The sequence below is a fragment of the Anomalospiza imberbis genome, chromosome 5 (assembly GCF_031753505.1).
Source record: "Anomalospiza imberbis isolate Cuckoo-Finch-1a 21T00152 chromosome 5, ASM3175350v1, whole genome shotgun sequence".
NCBI lineage: Eukaryota > Metazoa > Chordata > Aves > Passeriformes > Viduidae > Anomalospiza > Anomalospiza imberbis.
Window position 1 is genome coordinate 40,467,007 of NC_089685.1, and position 26,486 is coordinate 40,493,492.

General features: G+C 34.0%; 1 protein-coding gene across 1 annotated transcript in view; it reads left to right on the plus strand.

The window, feature by feature from the left end:
* Window positions 1-26,486, plus strand: part of LRRIQ1 (leucine rich repeats and IQ motif containing 1) — a 102,723-nt gene that overhangs the window by 27,793 nt on the left and 48,444 nt on the right. Inside the window, 6 exon segments of the mRNA XM_068190330.1 lie at window positions 4,125-4,601; window positions 6,702-6,840; window positions 9,293-9,412; window positions 24,735-24,824; window positions 25,533-25,657; window positions 26,263-26,358. Of these exon segments, the coding sequence (XP_068046431.1) occupies window positions 4,125-4,601; window positions 6,702-6,840; window positions 9,293-9,412; window positions 24,735-24,824; window positions 25,533-25,657; window positions 26,263-26,358 (1,047 nt within the window).

Genomic DNA, 26,486 nt, shown 5'->3' on the forward strand with positions numbered 1-26,486 from the left:
ACAGCAATGCTGCCCAGTTAAATTCTCTGTGCTGTTTCTTCCCAAAACTTCTCTGTTGTTGCCATGCTTAATAAAACTGACTTTAAAATTTAATTTCTCTATTATACTAAATGTTTTCTGTCACATAATGTTTAGATGACTTGTAATAAGCAGTCATGTACAAAAATATGGTACCTGTACTACAGCAATTTGTTTTCAGCCATCAGATGTGCAGTTGTCTGGCTAGTGGAACTTGAACTTTATAAATAATGTATGTATTTAACAGTGAAAGTAACAGGAATTTTATAAATGGTGTTGCAAGGAGAGAATATGTCAACAGTGACTTGTTTCATGTTTGTAAGGGACTTTGATAAACTGCAGTTGAACATCAGTAATGATGCTTATAGATGTTTCCCTGAAGACATTAGATTTTATCCCACACTATTGCAAACAAAAGCTCACACATATTGAGGTATACTGTTTAGATATTCCATGTATTATAATTGTTAAAGTCACAGTAGAGAAAAACATTATATTAAGCAAGGTTTTAACTAGCACACACTAGCATACGAAGCGGTAGAATGTTATTAATGATTTAACTGCAAGGGCCAGGAGAAAACTGCCATTCCTTATCAGAACTGGCTTGTTTTTCTCAAGCCTTCCTTTTTACCTCTGAGAGATTTGTTCTGCTGACTTTTCCAGATTTACTGTCTCATTCTGACAAAATAACCAGGCAGCCATTGCAGGTATGATTGCAGTAGAAAATTCTATACAAAAGGTATTAGCTCTGCAAGCAAGCCTCTGCTGCAAGTTGAAATTTCTTAAGTAACAACATTTTTGCTGATTTAAACTCCACTGGAAGGCCTTTAACCATGAATAATTTGTCCTTTTCTATACCTGTTAAGTCAGCCTGTGCATGGATCCTTACGCATCCTGGGTGCTACCAGTGGGGTTTATCGCTTCCCTTCTCTACTCCTCCATTGCCAAACATTGAATTGAGAATTGAGCAGGTTTTGGTCTAAATTAACTAGGACAGTGATGGATACTTTTTGTGAATTAATGTGAGGACTGGAGCTGTAACAGTCCTTAATAAATGCCTGACTTAAGTTTCCAGATAGATTAAAATCTGATTATAATGCTTTTATCTTCCATCAAGGTCCCTGAAAAATACTAGCACTGATAGAGAGGTATCTGGGGAAAAAAAAGAGCTACAAGTAGCTTTTTGCTCTTAGGGTTTTTTGTGAAAATAATATCTTGGTCTTTAGTATCAGGGCTGCTAGTTTAGCACATTTGTACAGTACTGCAAGATTCAACCCTTGCTCTTCTGGCTTATTACCCCTTTCTCCCAAAAGCAGTGGTTATGCTTTGTGGTTATGCTAAAATTTGCATATGGCATAAATCACTTTCACTTATTATGATCAAAATAAAGCCTGGTAGCAGCTGCAGATGAAGGAATGTGTTGGTCAATGCTGAAAGCCATAAAAATTTTGCTGTTGCAAGGCTACCATATTTATCTATATTTCATAGCGTACTAAGCAGCCAAACACTGTGGGTACTGGTGCTTCCATAGGATAATTCCATTTCTTGTTTTGTCTCAATAAGCCAATTTATGCTTAAACCCTTGGTCAGATCTTAACCAAGAAGTAATTCCAGGCTAAGTGTGACCAATAGCAGTGGAAAAGGTCTGAAAGGTAAACAATGAATTTACATTAATTGAAATACTGTGGTATCAGAAGTCTTAATATTGTCATATTTCTTACTTTGTCTTCTCTCTTTCCTTGTATGCTTTTTTTTTTTACCATTAAAGATGTAAACCAGTTCTGCATATTTTCCATTACAACAGCTTCCTTGCTGTGGTTTGAATAAGCAATCTTCAGGAACACTTCTCTAGTATCAGGAGTGCAATGCAATTGAGACACTGAGAAATTTGCAGTGTGTTGATAGGATGTTAATATATCCCTGGTCACTGAAGGGAACCACCAAACTGACTGCCACCAAGTTAATACTCATGCCCAGTGGTGACCTTTGGTGTCTGTGCGCTGGAGCTTTACCTTCACAGGAGAACCTCAAACACACCATGCCACTTCATTGCCCATCAGTCTCTGAGATAGCACTTCAGCTTCCTTTGTAGTTTCTTTAAACTTAAACTAATATGCCTGAAAAAGCTAAACTGAAAAGCTACTGATACAGAGGGCGGCTTAAAAATCCTGCAAAACCAAAATATAATTGTGGATTGCCATAGAAGGTATGGGAGAGGGTGCATGCAGACAGAGACAAGATGGTATTTTGCACCCACTGCTTGGAAAAACTGCCCAAAAAGCAGCCTCTATAAAAAAACTAACACATGATCCCTAGTGACCACAAAATCATTGCCTGCCTGAATTTTCACTTCCTCAATCCCTCCATTTCTGCTTGACATATTCATAGCCACTAGAAGGATGTAACATCTGTCAAAGGAGAATATTCACTGTTACAGTGGTTTGTTTTTCTTTCTTTCTGGTTTTTTTGACAATGAATAAGGATACTCAGGATATGGTTTTCATAGGATTTTTTTTTTGCTCAATATAGAAAACATTCTGGGGTTTTCTGCAATGTTTTAATTTTCATAAATAAATAAACCAACAAAATAAAGCAAAGCAAAAGAAAAAGAAACAGGTGGGAATGGATTTTTTCCTTATTTTTTGTCTTCTCACCATATTATTTTATGTAGAAATTTGGTAATGATCTTGTACCAGACTTTTTAAAAATACTTTAACTAATTCAATATATTTAACTAAAGAATTTAATTAATGCTTTAACTATTTTCTTTTAAAGAAATTTTATTCTTACCATGTAGCATGTTAGATCCTAAACAAATTTATAGATTGGTTTAAATATTTTTATAATTAACAGTAGTAGTAGTAATATTTTAATTACTGGAATTAAGAGGAGTAGTAGTAGTATTTTGTAGGAATTAACAGGAGTAGTAGTACTATTTTGTAGTGGACAACCAAATGTACACAGTGAGTTGTGTGCTTAAGCTGTGTGGGTCAATTTACCCATTCAGATTTTGTGCAATAGCACTGAAGTTGCACTATCAGTGGAAGAGTTGGAATCCTTTTTACTCTTATAGGTTCTGATTGATTATGTTCTTAAAAATCTAAAATGTTCTTGTTGAATTTCACTGAGAATATAATTATAATGGTAAAGAGTCCCCAGAACTTTATAAAAATTTCACCTTTCCAGAATGAAGAGGAAGGAAATTTCTGTTATTCTAACTATAATTTTAGGACCTATTTTTTCCAGACTAACAAGAAAATTTATCTTATTTCTACTTTTTCTCTTGGATTGCTGACCTAGAATTGACTTCGTACTCCTCTGAAATTAACACCAGATTACAGATCTCTGCATCTATCTACACTATTAAAGGAAAATGTTTTCATGATCCCAGAAGTAGCTGCTACCTAATAAAATGAACAAACACCATCCAAAGTACAGACAGCTGTCTGAGTCTGTAACAATTAGTTCATATTTACTCATCCTCATAATTTAGACAGTGTAGCAAAGAACTAAAGAGAGCCAGACTTCTTAGATTACTGTTGGTCAGTCTAGCACTTTTCCTTATGTTGATAAAAAGATCTGTACTTAAAAGTTTGTCTTCCTGAATTTTCTTTAGACATTGTAGTTTGTTGGTTTGAATCTAAGTTTGGGTTTTGTTGCTTTAGTTCTTATCTAAATTTTGAAATTACTGTTATTTTTATATGAGCTTTCATAGTTGCCAGGTAAGATTAGATTGTTAAGGCAAAATTGCCTCAAACCTTCTAAAAATTTGGCCTTCACATGCCACTAACCACACAGAGAGTTTATAGTGAAATGCATATTGTAATGGCTATTTTAAAAAGACTGAAAACTTTCTCTTTTAGGAAAACTCTGAATAAAATAAGAAATATGTGTGATTATAGTTTAAATATATCCAGAAAAAGATAAAATCTATTAAGATTCATAATTACTGAAACTGGATTTCCAATCGCAGTAGTTGCTATTTGCTGTAAGACTATGGAAACATGTAAGAATATTTGAAAATACAAGCTATTTTAGAAAATAATAGAGGGAATTTTTTTAAAGCATTCTAACAGACGTGTAAAAAATTTTTCTTTTTTTTTCAGAATTACCTCTTCTATTGATTCTGTACTGGCACAATGCTGGTATTTTAATCAGTTGATGAAACTTAGTATTAAACATCGATATGTACATGAGTACGGTGAACTAAACATTACTGACAGAGATGGACCAGAAGCACTTCAAAATCATTTAAAGCAAACATCCACTGGCTGCCTACAGGAAAATAACCTCTTTATCATGGGTGTGACAGAAAATAAACAGGTCTTGTTGGATCCTTCCAAAAGATGGATTACTGCTGGTGATACTCAGGCCACATTCATTAACTCCTCTATACCTGTGCATCAGAAGGAAAATAGAGGAGATCAGAGAGTGATGCAGAAGAGCACTGAATCTTGTATTAATTACAGTGGGGAGAGCAAAGGCAACAATAACATGTCAGGCCAACTTACATTGCAACAGTCAGTGATAGTAGCAAGTGATATGGGAAGAAATCTCCAGCACTTTGGGAATGATGCAGAGAGGTAAGACAGATGTCAGGTTGCTTTCAAATCAATTATATAGATAGACAATAGGAGTGAGGATTTTTTGTTTAAACAGAGGCACAGAACTTGTAAGATAACATTTTTAAGCTTATTAGACAATAAAGAGTTATATTAAACAATAAAGAGTTATATGTTGCACACTAGGCTTCCATATTAACAATTAAGAATCCTTTGTGGTATTCTCCCAGTTGCTATATTAGAATATAGATATTTACGTACTTCAAATAAAGTTAAGACTCCAGTTCAATGACACATACAGAGTTAGGAATGCAAATGACAAATGTTTTGCAGAAACTTTGGAGGAAATTAACTAGAAACTAGTGTAAGGTTTTTTGCCAAAATTATTCATTAGCCATTCAAGACTAATCTGTGCAAACTTTACAGTCAGTACCATTTAGAAGGCAAGAGGGAAAATTGCTTAAGTCTGCTGTCTTAATCCCTTGATTTTGGCCAGTATTCTGCTGGTGTGATGACTGAAGAGCTGATGGCCTTCCCTGCTTTTGGTACTTCTCCAACATGCCTTAACCTGCTTATTAAAAGTATAGGCTTATTAAAAGTAGAGGCAGTATGAACTGAGAGGCCAGTTCAACTTGTTATGTGTCCCCAGATTTTCTCCTGCATGAAATAGACTGGTTTATTACCTCTTGGCTACTGATTTATGGTTCTGCGTGTACAGACAAGGGAAACAGAATCTGATTTTTTTGTAGTAAATCCTCCAGAATTGAGTTAAAATTTCATAAGAATTCAGTTTAAAAAACAGGTATCATGAGAAAAGCAAGCATGGCAGCTGTGCTTCTTTGAACTGTTTAGGCTTATGGTAAATAGGAAACTGCTTAATGGGTACTTAAGACACTAATAGTTGGTTATAAAATTTATGATTAAGGAAGACCATGCAATTCATTATCACTTCTCTGCAAGCTGTAAGCAAGACTACATTAGTGTATTTTATATGAGATGAATACTTAAAAAAATTTTTTGAAATAGTTCATTTAGTTTTTAGTTAATGTTTTGAATGAATTCTGTGAGTGGGTTTTTTTTGAGAGTTCTCTTCAAAACAGAATGCAAACCATTTTTGTATTTGTCTTGAACTCTGAAGCGTGAATTTTTTTTTTCTTTTTGCTGACTAGAACTCCTCTATTGTGTAGATGCACTACACAAGGAAAGGAATTAAGTAAATATCAGAAATTTAGGTGTCTTTTCTTTAATACACTATCCAATTTGAGAATTTTGTGGAGAAAAAAATTCCAAGATAGTAAAGATAGTAAAGTCATAATGCAGAGCTGACATTAGACTTTTTCTCCATCATTATGAATTAGTTGGACATATATTTAGAAATCGGAATCACTGAACAGATTTAAGTAGTCTGTACTTAGTTCTTGTTAAAAAATGAGCTAATTAGAAAATTTACACATATAACCAGTGGTCAGAAGTCTTAAAGGGCAAAAGCAGGCAAAAGATGAAATTACACTTTCTGTGTTATTTCCTGTCTGTTGCATTGAAAATACCCGTCTCATTCAGTTTTCAGTATGTATCCCTCTTTTGTGCTTGTTGTTTATTTTTTGGGGTTTTTGGGGGGGTTTAGTTTGTGTGTTTGCTTGTTTGATTTGTTTGTGTTATTTTTGATTTGGTTGGGTTATATTTTGGTGGATTGGTAGCTTGGCGTTTTTTGTGTTTTTTAGTTTGTTGGGGGTTTTTTTGGTTTTTTTTGGTTTGTTTTTTTTTTTTTTTTGGTATGGTCAGTGGAAATAAGTAGACCCTTCCAATAGTTTATTCAGTCATTGTTACACCACCTCTGCTCCTAATCCTTCTTTGAGGACTCTTCCTTTACTATGATTATTCATGGAATAGAGCCCTGTGGAGATTAGTCCTTAGATAATTGGATTCAGAAGTTATGCGATGTGAATATCCTCCAGTGAACATCTATATCACATCTTGATTGTAATTTCTTGTTTAGTAGCACAACTCTTCATTTGTCTCAAAGCACAGTGCTATGTTTTATAGTTGAAGTTTCGCAGATATGATAATCCAGTTGTATCGGTGAGGCTATATGAGCTGTAACTCTGTTTATTTCTCCATGAGACTACATATGGAAGCACCCTTGATCCAGTCCTTTTGGTGGCAGCACCATGCTCAGAGGAAAAATGACTGCAATAAAACAGAGAATCATCAGTTTGTAAAAGCTTTGAGACAGAAACATGAAGCTGCCACAGTAATCCAGGTTGGTTTATGGTATTTTCTTATTTTGTAAGTTTAATAACAACAAAAAATAATCTTTCTGTTTTGTGTATTTGTCATCTTCTATATATTTTTGCTTATTATCTTGTTAAGTTTCATAATTAAACAGTTTTGTTTTATTTAATCAGCATAACCTCGGTGTTTCTAAAACAGACACTTTACAAAAAACTTTATAGAAACATTTTCTCTTTATAGAAAAATATTTTCCCTTTTTTCACCAAGTATTTCCCTGAATTATTTTTGCTTGATATAATTGTAATATTATATTTAAGAGATACTGTGCCCATGTCTTTACTGGGGCCTGTGTATGCTATGAAGCTGATGGATACTGTGTAACTCATGTTGTGTCTGTTATCTATGTGACTAAATAATCTTCCTGTCTCTTCTATCCTACCTATCCATTTCTTTCCTTCTCTTACCATCTCCAAAACCCAAGATTGCTTTATCCGTATCGTCCTTGGGAACAGACTATGGCCTAGGCTGTTCTGTGGTAGATACTGAGCTAATGAGAGTTAAACAGAATGGGTTACTATGGACAAGAGTTGAAGTCCACACTTTCACTCTGTTTAGTTTGGTAACCAGTATTTGCTTGCCCAGTTGACAAGGTTTATGAGGTTATTTCCTACATTTTGAAGCAAGTCATCTCTGGCGATTCCATATTTCAAGGTTAGTTGGAAACATTCCATAAAGTCTTATATGCAAATTTCAAAAGTGACAAAGTGATTGAGAAGCAAAAATTTGTTATTGGAGTATAATGTGTAGCTAGCATATTAACAATTGATTTCCATAAACTTACTTAATCTATTTTTGAACTTACTTATGTGTTTGACCTCTACTATATATTAAAGTAGTGCATTTAACAAATCTGTATAGTGATTAGTATGTGCTTTCTTTCATTTGTTTCAAACATGCTAATTCCCAAAGGGAGTATGAAAATAAAAGTGATCTATTATTTATCTTTTGTGCATATTACAGATTCTTAGATCTCTCATACATCCATCATTACATCCACCTTTTGTAAATAAAATTTTAGTCTGTTTAGTCTCTTTTCACATTTCCCTGTAATTCTCTTTATCTTTTTGTTCCTCTCTGAACCTTAGCCACACTCTGTTAAATTCTTTTTTAAAGAAACAACAAGAACTGAATTCCATAGGCAGATATACAATGAATTTGTACAATAAAAAAGTTTTTATTTTGTTTCTTAAAAACTACTACATGTAATTTTTCTCTTTGATCTTGACTGGACACTGACCTGGTGCTTTCATAGATCTCTGTTATCAGCTGCCTCACAATTTAGCTTTCTGCATATATCATTAGGCGACCTGGGATGCAACAATTAGGATTGCTTTTCTCCTTTGAATCTGTAAAAGATAATTGCCTTTGTTGAATGAAATATATTTGTCATTTGATCACTCAGTAATATCAGGATATTTTATCTGGATGCTTATAAAGGTCTGTAGAAAAATAACAACAATGAAATCATAAGGAAGCAGTTCTAAAACTTTTAGTAATTTTATAATAATCAGGAAATATGTGTGTAAAATAGTAACATTTTCAATAATTTATGAGGTTAGACAAACTTTTTCTAAAAATTAATAATCTACATGTTAAGCCAGAATATGAGATTTACCCTTCCTATTTTAGTGCCTTCATTGCAGAGCCATTAAAGGTATACAACACCACTTCTTTTAGGACAGTGAGAATATTTTGCATGGTGTTTTAAACACTTGGGGCATCTTGAATTCTTATGGTGTCAAATACTGATTTGGGGGGAAGTTGCCATCTTGTATGGAGTTTTCTTAATTCCATCGATCTCATTGTGATCTCTGAAGTGTTTTTGCTGGACATGATTCTATGTTTGGCATGTGTTCCTAACACCCTTCCTAGTTTTCTAGCACTTTAATTCCTAATATGCTCCTTTTTCTTTGAGATGATTATGCTTACTGGTAATATTTTTTTAAGTAAAAATCTTAGACAGTTAAGAGAGAGTAACTGACCTAGGTCAATTACATGAGATGTCTCCAAAAACTGCTACTTGTAAACCATAGGACATTTTGTACATCTGTATTTCTATTCTCAGTAATTTGAAAGTTGGCACTCAGGCTGTTCTTGTGTAGGCTTTCCTTTCAGTTTTTAATAGTCCCTGAAGGAATTGTCATATAATTAATTAGTTGACCCAGGTTTGCAGTTGAGGGAGTTGCAGGATTCCTTTCTGCTTACTTGTGGAGAGCCTCTTGAGTACTCTAAGCTTTAGACATATGCTGGCATTTAATTTGTCTTGTAGTTTTAAATGTCACATAAAGTTCAAAAAAAAGATCATTGAGCTATTAAACAAAGGACCAAGATGTTTTATCTTCCTAATGGGATAATACAGAGAATCTGGATTTGGTTTTGATCTATGGTTATGTATAACATGCTTTAAATTTTTTGTTTAGGCATTTTGGAAGGGTTTTCTTTTACGAAAGAAACTGGCCAGTGCTCTTGCAGATGTTAAAAGTGATGAAGTGGAAGATGAATATGAAGAAATTAATGTGGATGCTTTCACATTTTCTGAAGTAAGCACACTAATTAGCATAAAGTCTTCACTATTCTTCTTGCAATCATGTAGGTGTTGGAAATAAAAAAAAATGGAAAGCACTGCCAAGGCTAGAATTAGCACATTGGCGTCCAGAAATAAAGAAGCATTTCTTATTTATAGCTGATTTAAATGTATTTGTCTTGGATTAACTGCTTCCTGCACTTTGAGATGCTCTGGTACTTACTCTGCTTTAATGTCACGCCCACTGTAGAACGCCTTATATTTTTACAGCTGAAGGGTAATCAAATGAGAATAAAGAAACAGTTCCTTTTGTTCCAAAATGTTTATCTTTTTAGTACTTTAGAAACAAATTATAATTTCAGTAATGTTTTAATGTGTATTTGTTTCATTTTCATGATAGAATGAGATCAATTTAGAAAATAACTGCAACACTGAATGTCATTTATATTCCAGTAAAAAGAACATATCCCCAAAGCAAAAGGTGAAGCAGGCTTATTATCTTAAATGTAGTGTGCTAAAAAGATCAGAGGTTTAAATACAGTAGTAAGTTATGAAGAGAAGTATGGTTAAATCAGAAAAAAAAAACCCAAACTGCACACTTAGCAGTTCTGTTTTGCCAAATAACCAGAAATTATTACTAGTTATTTTTACAAGTTATATAGAGTTAGAAATGCTCTTTCAGTTTCAGAAGGATTGAAATTGGATGAGAAGCTTCCATTCTAAGAAATAAAAGTGGGCTCTAGAGGAATTTGAAGAATAACATAACATTCAAAACTGAATTTAGCTACACTTAGATAAAAAATAAAAAATGTCTATAGGATCAATATTGCCAATCAGTAAACAAGGAAAAGAATCTTTAAAGAAATATTTTCTTTATAGCCTCAAAAGACAATCTATATGAGAAGTTCTAGACACAGTATGCATATTATTCAGTAAGGCAGCTGTTGATGAGTCACCTATGTACTTGTCTGGAAAACTGCTTTCTCTATTTGTCCACATTAATTTGCTGCCTTTTTTTTTTTTTTTTAATGGTTTCAGGTAAAGCAAAGAAAACTAACAGTAATGTGGCCTATTGAGACCTAAGAGGATATAACTAAGATTTTTTTCATGAACCCTTGTCTCTGAATGTGCTTATTCAGGTGCTGTGTCTTTGCAAGAGCCATTTATCAGTATTCCACTGTAAGGTTCCAGAGGAGGCTGATGCAATAGCCCTGCTACTGGCACGACTAGGTCCCAGTTATAATTAGATGTTTGTATGGATCATGGAGTTATGAAACCAAGTATGCTATTGTTTGGTGTGGTGCAGTTTACAGTTGATCAGTCTTTGGTGATCTGATACCAGGCTTCTTTTACCAATTCCTCCTCATAGAAAATAGCTGGGCTTTCTACGAAATTATTGCCAATGAGTTGATGACTTGGGGTAATTTTATCTTTTCTCCTTTTTTGCAACTATTTTAAGGTACGTTTTCAGAATTACTGCTGTATTTAAGAGCATGCAAAAAGTTTGAGGCAGAAGTTCCAAGAATCATTTGGTAGACGGGAAATGTGTGTGTAAACATAGAGATCTGGCTTAAATTTTAGGATTTTTTTATTTTAATTTGAAATACATATACAAAACAGTTTCATTAGTTGATGTTCTCTGATCCCTGGCTTCTTTCTAAAATAATAAAAAGCAGAACATTGAAGGTTTTATTTCTTCACACAGGAAGGAAGTAGCTGTTCGTATATTACAGAAGGAAAATATCCTGTTTTGAATTACTCAGCCAGTAGGCCAGAGTTTTACACACAGTAATTCAGTTGAGCCATTCTTGTTTCTCTCTGGCCCAAATAACCCTGTCATGTTTGGTTTTGGGGTTTTTTAATTGCTTAACTGAAAACTACACATACAATTCCATCTTTCTGTCAACAAGACAATTGCATTTGGGCAGGTGTTCCTGAGGCCGGGGAGAAAAGGAAGGGATGGAGAAGGCAGGAGAAAGAAGCCCAGCTGATTTCAGAGAGATTTGTACTGTATTACCCTCTGCTGTTGCCACACATTTATTCCTTTTTTTTTTCCCGAATTATTATTGAGTTTATCAGTAATGAAATAAAACATGGATTTAGGGAGAAATTCTCAGGAAGTGTTTGCACTGAGATGATGACAGGTGAACCACGAGCCTACATTTTAATTTGCACAGCAGACTCAAAGGCTGAACTGTGGACTCATGTCAAATAAGTTACTCAAAATATAAAAATATAACAACATCTGTTTTCTACAGAGCAGTGTATATGATTAATTTACAGTGTATATGTCTGTGAAGGATATTTTTTTTTCAATGAGTGACTATTTCAGTGTTCAACATTGATGACTGTAACTAGAATTATACCCTGCAATATTTATCATATTTTTTGTTTTTTTTTTCCAAATGTATATGTTGTGCTGTGCTGAAAAGTTGATTTTGAGAAATGTGTAGCGTAACTATACTAGGCATATAGTATAAGCATCTGCTCTATCTAGCCCAGACTAGTTACACAGTACTAGGTTGTCTGTTTCCATGTGTCTGTAGCTATTTCATTCTCTGGAGTTGGGTAATATCAAATCATGTGGACTTCCTACTTTTGGAGAAACAAGCAGCAGAAACTTTGAACAGTCTATACTTCCTATTCCTTCCTTCCTTTCTCGTCTCAGTGTTTTATAGTAAAGTGCTGAAGCACAGCCAAGTAATGACACATGGTATCAGTGGCTATCTGTTGTGTCTCAAATAAGTGTGTAGGGAGGAGTACATATTGCTGGGCTAAGAGATCCCATATGCTGGGGTTTGAAGGAAGAGAAAAATATTTGGATACCATTTTGTACTGCAGATTTCAGTGTTGTACAGGGTGAGTGAAATGAGAGAGAAGGGCAAAAAAACCTTTCCTTGTTGGAAACTGATACAAATGTCTTAAATCTTGTCTGAACACTTTTTGAATAGTTCACTATTTTCTGTTGTGGTGGTTTAGGTTTTTCTTATACTGTTATGTAGGTTTCAGTAGTTATGATTTTATTCGGTGTTATCTAACATTCTACAAAATCACTACTTTGCAAGCACCTTTCTAAACCATTTGTAAATATCACACTGCAATAAGTCATTAGGCATCAGTCTTCACAAAAAATGTTTAATATCTTCATTATAAACTCAGTGTACCCAGTGTTCCATGGAAGGGGAGGCTGTGAAACAGCATGGGGGAAACCCTAGTCTTTGACAAAGATCTTCGTTTATGCCTATTGAACAATAGGGACATATCACATGAAAAATGCATTGCATGTGATTGGGCTAGAAGTCCATAATGGGCTTTATCTTTCTAACAATAGCATGAATAATAGTAATTTCACCTGAGCCATTGCTGATACCTTCCTGTATTCATATCAGCTCCCATGCATTGCCAGAGAGGCCACTGATGGCAGTAGTGTTTGGTGTCTGTTTGATTGTGTGATGTCAAACAGGCTATCCCAGATGACATGAAAGATCTGGCCAACAGATGTTTTCACAAAGTATGAGCCTGGTATTTAGTGATATCTTCACATCTTTCATGTGGACTTTGGAGAATTCCAGCCTACATGCTCCAGAAGGCTGATCTTAAGGCAACCTTTCATCAGCAGTCCATCCTTACAGCAAACGATCTACAAGGCAGAGTTCACTTTACCTCTGGTGGATGAAATCTGACAGCACATTTGCTTGACACAGCTCTTACTTATGTACCATGTAAATATCAGTATTTTTGTTTTCTTGATGTAAATATGATGTGAGCCAAATGCAAAATATCTAAACTTTCCAAGGTGTCAGAAAGCTGAATAAATTAAATATGATGAGATTTTAGATGATTCTTTACCCTGAGCAATGATCACTGCTTTTTATTTTTATTAAATTACTGTTTTCCTACACTGAATAAACATATGGACACATCTTATTCTCATCAAGAGAAATATCAATATTGATGATTACATGGCACACCAAGTAAGTACTCTATTTAAAAACTACATTTTTAATTAAATTTAAATCACTTTAGGCATACTTTTTTAAAAAGAAAGTTGCTTTATAAGTTGCAACCAAGTTAAAAAGAAATCCATTACTGCTTTGTTCATCAAAGGAGATAACACTCTTGCCCTGATAGTGTTGTTCTTTTTCTGAGGTTGATTATGTAGACTTTTTTTAATTTCCAGCCTTTTTGACAGCTTTTGAAATTATTGTTCAGGAGTTTCTTTCTCTTTTTCTTTTTTTTTTTTTTTTTTTTGCATACCTACACTCAGTACAAAGCCATTCCTAATTTTTTGCTTGCCTTCCACAGCAGGTAGGTAGCAGATTTATTTTTCTTTCGTCTCATTTTTTTTTTTTCTGAGGGGTGGGAAGAATAAGAACTAGCTCATGTGTGCTGACTCTTAATAAGTAAAATGTAATCAGAAAAAAATTTCTTCATGTCTCCCATCTTTAATTTTCTTATCACATTTCCAAACTAGACCCATATGAAGTGTTTTGTTTGCTTTTCTGATAATCATTCATAATGTGGTTTATCTCAGACTGGGAACTTACAATTGTGAGTTTGTGCCAGTGATTGCTGTTTTCTGGCTAGTGCCAGGAAATAAGTGTTGCCCATGGATTAGAAGGTCTCCATAACGCTTCTCGTATCTTGACACTCTTATGTATGTCTAGCTCCTGTAATTGCTTATGAATGTCAAATCAGCATCCAGCTTTTCTGTATTATATGCTGCAAAGAATATGATCATTTTTTCATCAAATTTCACGTAAAGTTGCAGTGTTGTAGGAAAGCAGAAAAGCATCTTCTGAAAACTTCACTAGATCCATACCCTTCTTTTAAAAAGGAAGAAAAAACTCTCTCCTAAGCAATATATTGGAGGTTAAATATTTTTTTCATCAGTCTTTATCAATAATCTCTTGATATGTTCCTGTTACTTCAGCTGCTGTGTTAGTGGGTCGCATGCCATTCATAGTCTGTGCATCTGCAAATGCATAAAACCTTTACCTTTTTCAGCAGTGCTGCTTATCTCTTTTTCTAGTTGTCTGGGCTTAGAAGTAGGTTGTTGCAGTCATTACCTGGAAAAATAAGCACGACCACAGCTACTAAAGGCTGTTGCTAACACTCCAGCTTCACAGTTTATGCCAGATGTGCTCTCGTTGCTTTCTGGCCTTACACCATGAGATCTCAGTTCTTCCTACCGCCTGAAATGCTGTTAATTTTTAAACAAAACCTATCTTTATCACTTGTCTCTAACCAGTTCTTGGTTAAATAGCCAGATTCAAATAAATACTTCCCAAAGGAAACCCTACTAGAGGTGTATGGAACTACAGATATAATTTGGAGCCTACATGTAGCAAATGGTGTAGTATTTTTCTAAATTACATTTAGCTTCTCTGACATACCAAAGGATAGCAATCATTATAATTCCTAGTCTTACATCTCTAACGGCAAAGTCAAGCATCAAAATTGAATAAGCAAGGCAAGAAATGGAAAAATGTAAGTGAAAAAAAAAAGTTTTAATTCTTTTAAGCTTCTACTCATTACTGTAGCCTCAAAAGAAAATTCTTCTAAACTAAAAGCATCATTATAAGTGGAATCAATAACACAGTCGCAAGTTCTTCTCAATGAGTACATCTCCATCTGGAGTCTCTTGAAAGCTGAGCTAAGGATCTCTAATCATTGATTATATCTTCCCTAAATTCTTTAATTTTTGTGTAATATTGAAACTGGTGTTTTAGTATAGATATAGGTTGTGTTTAAAATATCTAGTTAAATTTCTAATATTTAGCATGTTCACATACATTGATTTCTATTAAAAAAAAATTTTTAGTAGTCCCTATTTACAAATTTCAGGAGCTAACCTATTTGATTTGTCTGTGTTCTGTGAGAAGAAGCCATTGATCCAGTGAATATTGTTATTGAGTTAAATTGTAGTTCTTATGTGGTGGACCAAAGAGGAACATGAGGTGTCAGCTTCTGTGATCCTTTGCACTTGAATCTCCGCATGTCTCATTGCCTGGAGCTTGAAATCCTTTGGGTTTAGAAGAAAGCAGATGTTATCCAATTGCAGCACAGCTTAACTCCCCTGAACAGATGCTAGTCCAAGGGAACAGATAGGATGCATCCAAGGGGGTTGAACAAGCTGCCTGGTATCATTTTGAGGTTACACTCTATCATCTTTGAAAGATCACAACGACTGGGGAGGTTACTGTTGACTGGAACAGGGCACCCATTTTCAGGAAATTTATGAGAAAGATCCAGGGAACTAGAAGCCATCAACATTATCTCACTTTCTGGGAATGCTTGGAGTAAATACATTCAGAAGCCATTTCTAACCCCATGAAAGAAAGCGATTGTGAGAATCTAGCATGGGACTTGTCACCTTCATTGTTTTCTGTCACAAGCTGACTGGCATTATGAATAAGGGGAGTGCAGTGCATATTGCATGCCTTCATTTTATCAAGGCTGTTGACTGTCTCCCAGAGTGTTATTCCCAAAATTTATTGAGATATGGGCTGGAAAAGTAGACAGTCAGGTCATTGGAAAATTAACTTCACTCCCAGGCTCAAACAGTTGCATTTTGTGGTGCAAAATTACACAGTCATAATTACTGGTGGAGAGTAATTAATGGAGCTCATCATCGATGCTAGGGGGACCAAAACAGTAAAAAATTTAATCAGCTACCTGTCTGATGGAACAGAATGCAATCTCAAGTGTGCAGATGACACTGTATTGAGGGCTGCCTCGAGGCTGGCATGCTGGAGGATCTAGGTGTTCTTTAGAGCAGCCTGCCCAGGCTAGATAGACAGGCTGACCAGAGCTTCAGAATGTTCAACAAGAGCAAGTGCAAAGTCCAGTATATGGGCAATACTGTTGGCTAGGGTCTGACTTTCTAGAAAGCAGTCTCACAGAAAAGGATGTGTAGTCATAATAGACTTTTCATGCAATGGTTTAGTTTCTAACAGTGTAAACAAAGAATGGTAAAAAAACCCAGACACCTCATATGCTAAAATACAGTCTTAATTTAGCCAAAAACTAATTAAGTTTATGTTTAGTTTGTCCTAGAATAGAGTAGGCTAAGGAATCCTAAATGCTAAATACTGTCCTACTATCACTCTAGTATTTTTTTGCATGAAAAATACTTTTTTTTAAAATACAGATATAGGAGTAGCTATTGATCATTCCATAAACCAGGAAAACATCCAAAAGAATCTGCTTCTTTCCAAAGAATATCATTACATGTCCCAAAATATTTAAGGTGTTGGGAATACAGGCATGAATGAACAAATTTCTACTTGCAGATTCACTTGTGGATAATTTATTTCAAATAGAAGAGACACAGAAGAGTGCTAGAGGCATATAAGGAGGACAGTATAAGTGAAGCTGAGAGATTATTTAGACGTACCTCCTTAGAATTTAGGATTTTGTAGTGTAATTAGGGGTTGGTTAACATAAATTCCAAAAAAAACTTTTTTTATAACTTAGCCCTTCTTTGCTCTTTAGCTTCCAAAACCTTTTTTTTTTTTTTTTCTGAAATAGGGCCTTTAAACCAAAAGAAAAAGTTGTCTTGAAATTGAATCTAATCTTTCATGTGAACTGAACTTTGAAACATATTAAAGGTTAAATGACTATAAACTTGTGACTAGTCTATTTTTTATTACCCTGTGCTTCTGCATGACTTCCCTTCTTTAGACAGAACTGCAAGCTGAAGCACAGCTTTCTTTTTTATTGTGTTTTAGTATTCATTATCTAAGCTGGATAAAACATTTTGGGTTTTGTTCCTTCAAAGTTCTTTGAATTCACAGTATTCAAGGGGTAGGGTTGAGGGGTTTTTTGTCTGTTTTGGTTTTTTAACTTTTTAGCTCATTGCCCCTTGAAAGTTTTGTTTCTTTGTTTTCATGGAAGTAGAAAAACTTCTGGAAAGATTTATAGAGACATAGCAAAAATTTGTGTCATGTGCCAGAGTCAGAAAGGGGAAGTCATGAAGATTCTTGTCATTTTGGGGAGAAACTATATCTGGGGTCTTAGATCCATTTTGAGGGGTGGCTTGAAGGTTCCAGGAGCTTGATGTTTATTGAGATTGGTGGGGATTTATATCTCAAAAGATTTTTCAAGCATACATTTCTGATGCTTACTTGTATCATGTCTAACCTCTGAAGCTGAGGTTACCATTTACTCATCTGTATTTTGTATTCCTGTATTCAAAGAAAGGACACAGAGCTTCCTTTGAATGCTCTCAGGCGTAAGAGAAAAATGCATTTTTAGAAAATTTTAGGTGACGTAGGTTGTGAATGACTGACATGAACTACAATAGGATTCAGATTTTTGGAGAGTTAATTATGTATGTAGACATTCAACCTTTTATTTGAATGAAAATTTCTGCAGTCCTCGAAATTTTCATTGTTCATTTACTTTTCCACAATAAATTCTTGTAATTTTCTTTGCATTTGTGTAAACATGTTGGTACATGTATTAACTGTAAATAGACATATATATATGCATTAGAATTATAGAGAACAGCTAGTTTTCCAAGCTTATTAAAACATTAGGAAAAATTACATTCAGGGAAGACATCCTACAATAAAATTTTCTTTAATGTTTTTGTTAACAGAATGTGATTTTTCCAATAATCATCGTTATATCCTTCTTAGAAATGGACAACTCTCCTTGTTTTCTCATTTTCCTCCAAGAATGTACTCTAATAATTAACCAGTTTTTGTAAGTCTATAAAATCTCTTGAGGTCAATTAATCATTGCAATGTTTCTCTGGAATTCATGTGATGCTCACTACTTTTTTTGGCTTGAAATTTTGTTTGATTTTAGCAGTCATAAGAATGCAGCTGTATGCAGATTTCTAATGTATATATATTGTCTAATATAAAGACAGGGTTGAAAAAGAAGCACTGCCAAAGGTTAAAATAACATTTATTAGGGTGCTAACCTATTTATCTTCAGCGCATAAAATATGTGCAAAATACTGGAAGACAAACTCAGAGAAAAGGACTGTTTTTCCTGCTGCTTGAAGTTCAGATATATATTTTCTGTAAAATGTGTATCCTCTAAGCTAGCTAATTTAAAAGATTTTATACTTTTTTTATAACACTGTTTAATGCATTTACATATAGATTTTAAATGGTAGAAGTTAGACTGAATTTTTGTAGTCCTGTAAGTGGAATAATATTGCAGCTAATAGAAGATTCAGTTGAGAATGTTTGTATCTGACATTTTCTTAGCTTTGGAAGTTATTTATAAGGTCTGAACTTGATCTGATGTTCAACTTCCTAACATTGAACTAAACTTTACACATGAACTTGAGTTTCACAGAAAAACTGGTCCATAGAGTAATCTGATTCCTCAAAGGACTGGATGAAAGAAAAGGCTAAATACACAAATATATTCAGATCTTTAATTTCAAAGGAAGTTTTCAATCACAGTCTATCAACAATATACAAAAGAGCATAGAAGAGTGATCTGATTCTTCTATTTCAGCTGTAAGAGCTAAAAATTCATGATTTCTTAAGAAATTTTTTAAAACTTATTTAGGATTTAACAGAATATTTTCCCAGCAAAAACTCAGGACTTGGCAGAAATAAGTTTAGTTTAAAAATAAATGAAATATGTTTTCCTGGACTAGCATGATATTTAAATGAAATATCCTACAAAGTGAAATATGTTTGCCAGGAACCAAGAGAGAAAGTTGCAGCTTTCTGCCAGATGAAAGACAGTTCAGTGGGCTGGCTGTGAGTATGTAGAGGGCTAACCTTCATCATAAGATCCTTCAGCCTCTCCACACCCCCTCCCACTCTAAGCAAGTATTTAACCTATAGGATGTTTACCATCAGGAAAAGTAGTTCTTCATGTGGAATGTATTGCCCCAAAAGAATTTTTGTAAGCTTATTTAAAATAGTCATGGAATGATGTTGAAAGTTTTGCCTTTCATTTGTCTTTGCTTTTACCTTTTTTATTGTCTTTCAGTGAACTAGATTTTAACTGCACTATTCAAATATACTGCACTATACAAATATACTATTAAAAACTAGAAATTAGGGACATCACCAGCCTGAAGAACTGTATAAAAATTTGTATTCCATAGAGAAGACTTAATGGAAAGATTCCTTCTGATTCATTTATTTGTTTACTTTAATTACATTGTATTCTTATTGAGAACAAATTTGAATGTGGAGAGGGAAGATACTTTCAACATCTGGTTGGAAAAGGGTCATTCCTCCTAAGGATGAGGCTAATGGCCTACCTCACAGAAGGGACCAGAAGTACAGAAAAACATATTGGCTAAAACCAGGCAGATGAACTGGAAAGAAGAGTGATTCTTTTTTCAAAGCAGAGGATCCCACACACTATTTCTGTGAAATTCTAATGTGGAAATACTGTTTCTGGTAGAAGATTCCTTTTCTTTTTCCCTTGCCATTCTTCCTGTTAGGTTATAATGATCACGAGCCAGTCATTACTCTTAGTTCACGGTTTGTTTTGGATGATAGCTTTCTTCTGCTTGTCTATATTGTTGGGTATTTTACTTGTTTTAGGTATTTTACTTGTTGTTAGGTATTTTACTTGAAAATACCTTATAATTAAATGCACTACATAAATATCAATTTTTTTTTTCTGACTAAACCATTGCTGTCCTGAAAGCAGTGAATGAGTCAATGACAAGATGAAAGAAAAAAGGAAAAAGTATAAAGAGTTAGTTTTCTTTGGTATTCAAAGGTAGTTTTACTGTTTTCTTAGGTGGTGATTCTGAGATCCACCACACTTGGAAACCTGGGGTAGCTTCAGCTCCCATGGTGTCCAACATGAAGTCCTTTTGAAGTCAATCTACGCTACTTCAGGAATTACATCCTATGAGTCAGATACATGATTTGCCTTCTTTCTAGGCTGACATAGAGATGACTTGGCAAACATGCTGACCAGATAGTTAACGTTTGTCATTAGAAATTAGGTAACTGTTTTAGGGTGAGGAATATTCCCCTAGATTTTAGCAGAAAGTCCTTAAACCACCAGTTTCCAAGGTCTAAAAGAATGTACTTAAGGAAGGATTGTCCTCATCACGTCCAGCTTTTTTCATTCTTTTCGTAAGCAACTGCTGCTGAACTCTTCTGGAAGCAGAGTACTGATGTAGATGGATATTTGCTCTGACTAGAACAGAGTTGTTAGATGTCAAATGCTGGCCTTTCTTTTCAGCCTGTATTGTTAATGCCTTTTTTGCATCCTCTGCTTCAAACCATAGTAGAATTTCAGGAATTGGTTTGGTTTCTATTATGCTCTTGTGATCCTCCTTGATCTCAGAGAGATGAAAGGCAATATGTGATGGCATTATCCACAGCTTGGACGGTTGCTTGTAGAAGCGCTTCAAAGTCTGAGTGTAAGTTTGACACTGTCCTGAGAACTGTTTTTTGTTCATGGTGTAAATATGACTCAGAACAGCCCTAATTACATGTATTGTCAGGATATATTATAAAAGATTATTTAGCTCCAGAATGTAATCCAGAGCATATTAAAAATGCCTTGGATTAGATTTTGTAAATAACATTTGCACTAAAACTCGACTTTTGGGCAGCTCATTCAGACCCAGCTAAAAATAGCAGAACCATTATCACTCACTTTGATCATTGTAGGATTAAATTCTGTTTCTGAGACTACAGAAGTTCAATGCTTGATGTAAATAGTCATTGCATTTTGCAAAGGAAGCAATTGAGTAAATACTGGAAAAATGGAGAAAGAACAAAATGAAGAAGGCTATATATAATATGCCATGAAAAAAAAAAAATCCCTAAACCTCCAGAGTTTGTTAATGAGCTGCAAAATCAAAGGAGGAACCCTGCAGTAGTAGTGTCTCAAAGAATAAAACATGTGTTGTGAATCAGGATAAAAAGTTCTTGATCCTAATGGATAAGTGGAAATAGCTAATAATATTAAAGTTTCATTATTAAAATTCAGAAAGAAAACCCTAACACCAATGGATGCACACCTCCTTCTTCCTGAAGAGTGGTATCATGGATAATTGTATTGTGTTTAAAAATTGAAAATTTTGTTTAAAATGGGTTATCAAAAAAATAGGTGCAACAAAAATTAGAAAGGTCTATGTATGTTTTGTATGTTTGTGAAACTTGAAACTTAAAGTAATTAATACAGACTTTTTGAAACAAATACTGGGAATAAAGTATGGAGGATACAAAAGCATAAAAGATATCTTCAGATGAACTAATATGTGTTAAATAAACTGTGTGTGATTTACACATATGAGTAAAGCTACAGTTTTAGGAAATTACTTAATTTGGCTTTAGAAATAAATACAAGTATAGCACACCTATAGCTGTTTGTATAGACTATAGAGTCAAAAACTTTCATTTTATTTGCTTTGTAATTCATCTCAAATTGTTGTTCTTTAATCTTAGTGAACAATGGCAGTACAAACAGATCTAGTTTTAAGCCTTAGATGTTGGTAAATCTGTCATAAACTTTTCATTAGGACTGTTTATAGGGAAGGTGTGGGCAGAAGTTTCTTCAGCTTAGTCCTGTGAAAATAGCCAGGCAAAAGATAGTGGAAGGGAGTGTTTGAAAATCAATTGTGTTTATTTTTGTGGACAAAACAAAAATAATTGTGGTATATTTTTATGATATGCTGTGCATTCATAGGAGTAAAAGATGTACTTAAATGGTAAATAAGCTGTCTTCTTTTGTTTGTGCATATTTATATCTTTGATTCATACTTTTGTCTTTTTACTGATATTTCTTTTGAACACATAGGACACATTTTATAGACTACAAAAGAAATGAAACTACTGCTAGTACTAAGTTAATAAATGGCAAACACTGGGCTAGGAAAATATTAGTGAGAAATGTTTAAACAAAGAGTTTAATTGGGTTATGGTACAACTATAAAACAAAAGGATTCCATCAGTGTTCTGCTAAGTGATTCTTGTTTCAAAAAATTTGCTACATATTTGGAATGTTATTTCTCAAGGGGATTTTTGTTTTGGTTTAGTTTTTTGTTTGTTAGTTTTGGGGGGTTGTTTGTTTTGGGGTGGTTTTTTGGGTTTTTTTTTTTTCTTTCCTTTTTTTTTTTTTTTTTCTTTTACAAACTATTTCATCACAGAGGTAAAAATTCAACTAGCCAGCATGGAGGCTTGGCCTGAAATTTGACATTATAGCTTGGATAATATTCACTGCTACTGGAAGACCTTTAAGTACTCAGGTAAATAATGGACACATCACTGTACACACGGATTAAGTTGATTGACATTTAAATTGTACAAGTAGTGCAAATCTACTTTTCTCCCACCTGTTGATTCTTTTGCAAACAGAGGAGTAAGAATAATTTCCAAAGTTTGCTATTTTCTTATACCTGTATATACCAGCACTGTTGATTGGACTGTATGCCCAGTCTTGAAAAATAGGTGAAAAATTCTCATCTGAGGAATTAAAAATATTATTTGTATAGTGCGATTGAGAAGTAAATTTAAAGAGCACAAGGAGGAATAATATCTATTTTCACTGGAAGTTTTCAGTCAGATGTTGTACCTTTTTCATAGCTTTTCTTTTTGACCATTCTGCTCATAACACTCAGGCAATTGTAAAACATGAATTGCTATAGCTTTGTCTCTGCTGAGATATGAACTTGTCACTCTTCCATGTTCAAATAGTAAAGTAGTATCAATGTCACATATTTAATTGATCACTTTTGGGATTTGATTTACTACAGTCTGCTCTCTGGAATGGATTTTTTAAATGAAAATTGTGTGAATCAACTACTCAGTGGTTATCAGCGTAAGAGTAACCACATCAGTGGAGAGAGATAAATTAGTGGGTTGTAGATAACTGTAAAAGTTAAGGAATGTGATACATTTTGTTTGTTCCATGCCTCTGCAGTTTGTTTACATAGATTTCTTAACACATACAACTACCCAAGAGAGGAGGTATGTTAAAATGGATAATGTTATATATTTATCATTAATTGAAATATTGAGGAGGGGAAGAGTGGTTATCTGTTAATGAGGGCATGGAATTTTTCCAGATTTATTAAATCAAGCAATTACACCCAAAACATACTGTAATCAAATAACAGGAAATTCCAGAAGCAGGGAATCAATCAGATGTAGGAATTCTTCCCTTTTAAGACATGAAAATAAAATCAAACATTATTTTTCAAAGCTTGATCAGAATGGAAACAGAAAGAGTCATCTTAGACCCACTAAATCCTGTGACCAGTACCTAAACTATCTTTTCAGAATACCTGGAATATGAGATATTCCAAAGGCCTTGGAAGATCTTGTTCACCAGTCTAAAGCTGTGCAAAGTCCTGTTTCCACAAACTACACAGTAAGGTGTCCAAACTTAGGATCATTTCTCAGGGTCAGAAATTAGTACAATCTGAAATATTTTATAAGTGCGAAGAAGAGAGTCCAGTTTTATAAGTAGACATTCTCAAAAGAATGAACCGCAGGCTCTTTGCTGTTGAAGTAAGAAGAACCTGCATGGCTGAGCCCTGTAAGTCAAGCCAAATTCTTCAGTGGTATTTACTTACTGTGTGGGAGTGATTTAATTCTTTCACTTATCAGAATACATTGAAAAGACGTGGTAAAAAACCTCAAGGACTTATAAGAAAACCAAGTCATACACAGGTTGGGTTTGAAACAAAGTCTAGAGTTTGTTTTTATGAAAGAAAAGTGAATTTTACCTTAAAGTGCTAAGGACTCCAGTTAGCAACAAATTCTGTCACCCTTCTTAATTCCAACTATTATTTTAGTTTCCCATTTAATCCATTACATCAGAAATAAAACTGCATAATTGAATCATATAGCATTATATAGAATTTACTTTTTTAACCCCAAATTTCAATGAAAATTACTCACTAATTCAGTTCAACAAAAACAAGTTTGACAGAATCAGGCACCTAAACCTGGACATAAAATACTCAGTAAGTCAAAAACATCACACAAAGCTCTTCATATTCCTTATGCCTTTAAGTATCTAACGTCTGTATTTTTTCAAAGTTTGGAAGTCATTTATAATAACTTGGGTTTACTAACAATGTTGGCATAAAATTACAGGAATTTGAGAAAGAGGGGTTACATCTTATGCAAAACCAAAACCCGAAAAGGACCTCCATAACCCACAAATACTATTGATCTGATTTGTTTAAAATAAAACAGTACAGCACTGCATCTCCAAAGGTGCTTTGAGTCTGATTGCTCTGCAGGTGGCAGTTCTGATACACAACTTGAAAAGGTGTACAAAGCATGTAAGACAATTTAAAAGAGACTTTGCAAGAGTTATCAAAACTAAACTGATTTTATCAGTGCACTGTTTGACTTTGCTCATTCATGCAGGCTGCATTAGAGAAGGAATGGCTAACTCTAGATTCCACCTGTTTCCCTTCAAAAACACTCCTGCTCTCAAACCAGCTGCACTGGCCAAAGGTAACATGTCACAGAAACAACTTAGTCTTCAGTCTTTATTCATTCTTTAAGGATATGCTATTCTGAGGTGATTAATATGACAATTTAGTGACTTAAAAACACAATTACTTTTAGAAGTCTCAGACTTCCTCCTGATCTCAAGATGCAATTTTTCTTTTAGATTTTCTTTCATTTGCTTATTTTTTCTTTATTTTGGATTTATTTCAACACTTTACTTCACAGTAGCAGAAAAAAAGATGATGTGCTTCATCTGCACATTTGGCAATGGATTAAAAATTGCTAGTTGACAAACTACTTTAAAAATGCTAAGATCTGCATTATATGACAACAGCTGAATGTTTTCAGAACAGCTAAAGGTCATCGAACTGTAATGTCTGCTAGATAAACTTTGAAGTTTTGGCTTTTTGTTTTTGTAGGGTTTTGTATTCTTATTACAAGCATAGTATTACTAATGTTTTGTTTCCTACAATTAAGAGAAAAGAGTCTTATAAATGTACAGTTTATTATATTTGGGGATGTTAAGTGTAACTAAAGTCACCTTTTTGTCCTATTCAGTTAGTTGAAAGTAAGGTCTTTAATGGGCATATCACCATTAAGCATCCTTTTAGTTATAGTGATATACTCTGCAAACCCTGGTGCAGGTTTTCCTGCACATTTTATACTCAAACTTACGGGGATAATCAGCTGCATTCCTTTTCTTTCTCTTAGAAGTTTTCTAGGCCTTCAGATTCCAGTGGACATTCAAATAGTTTGCCATTAGCACCACAAGAAGTTTGGCGGTGTGCTAAGAGACCACGTTCATACTCAGCAGAAAAAATTCATTTTCATAGCAGGTAAGTTAAGTTATATTGTTTTAAACTGTATTTAGGTCATTTGGATTTGACAAAAATAAAAAGGAGAAGAAGAACCTATTTTCTGATGCTTTTGCTACTTTTGGTTAATGTGCTATTACTGGAGTTAAAATGTATTTCCTTTCTAAAACCAAATATATTAAATTCAGTTGTGATTTTTCATTCACTACTGTAATTAGGAATATAAGAATATATATGTGTAGTTTTATTTATTTAGGTTTGACTATAAATCATAAAACTTCTGTTTATTCATATATGTTATGAAATAGATTTTTAAATAGAGATCTTTAAGACTAGATAAAGCTTAAAAGGGATTTCTTTAACAGCTGCATTTTGTGAAAGGACTGAAATATGCTTCAAGTAATTGAAATGTAAACATTTCAAATTGATGGCAGACTTTTATTACTCTCCAAGATAAAACTTTCATGGAGTATTAAAATGGATTTTTTGGTATAATTTCCAAGCTTCAAAAGTGCCTTTAAAAGGCACAAACAAGTTGCAGAGTAACAAAGGCTGCAAAATAGTGTAACCCCAGACCCTTTCTTATTTACTTACCTTTCAGTATTGCTCTTATACTTTGCTTCCAGGTCAGGGAAGGAAACAATGTCACAGCTTTCTAACTGGAAAGAAAAAAAGGAGTTTTTATTTATGTCTGAAAAAGAAAAGAAAATATCAGAAGAATGGTATGTTAAGCTCTTTTATTTACACAGTTAATTCTAAAAACAGGTATAGTATAGTTTGCTGTTGCTTACTTTTTTGAAGTTACACTTTTGAAGAATCTCTGTTTTCTACCAAAGTAAAAATTATTGTA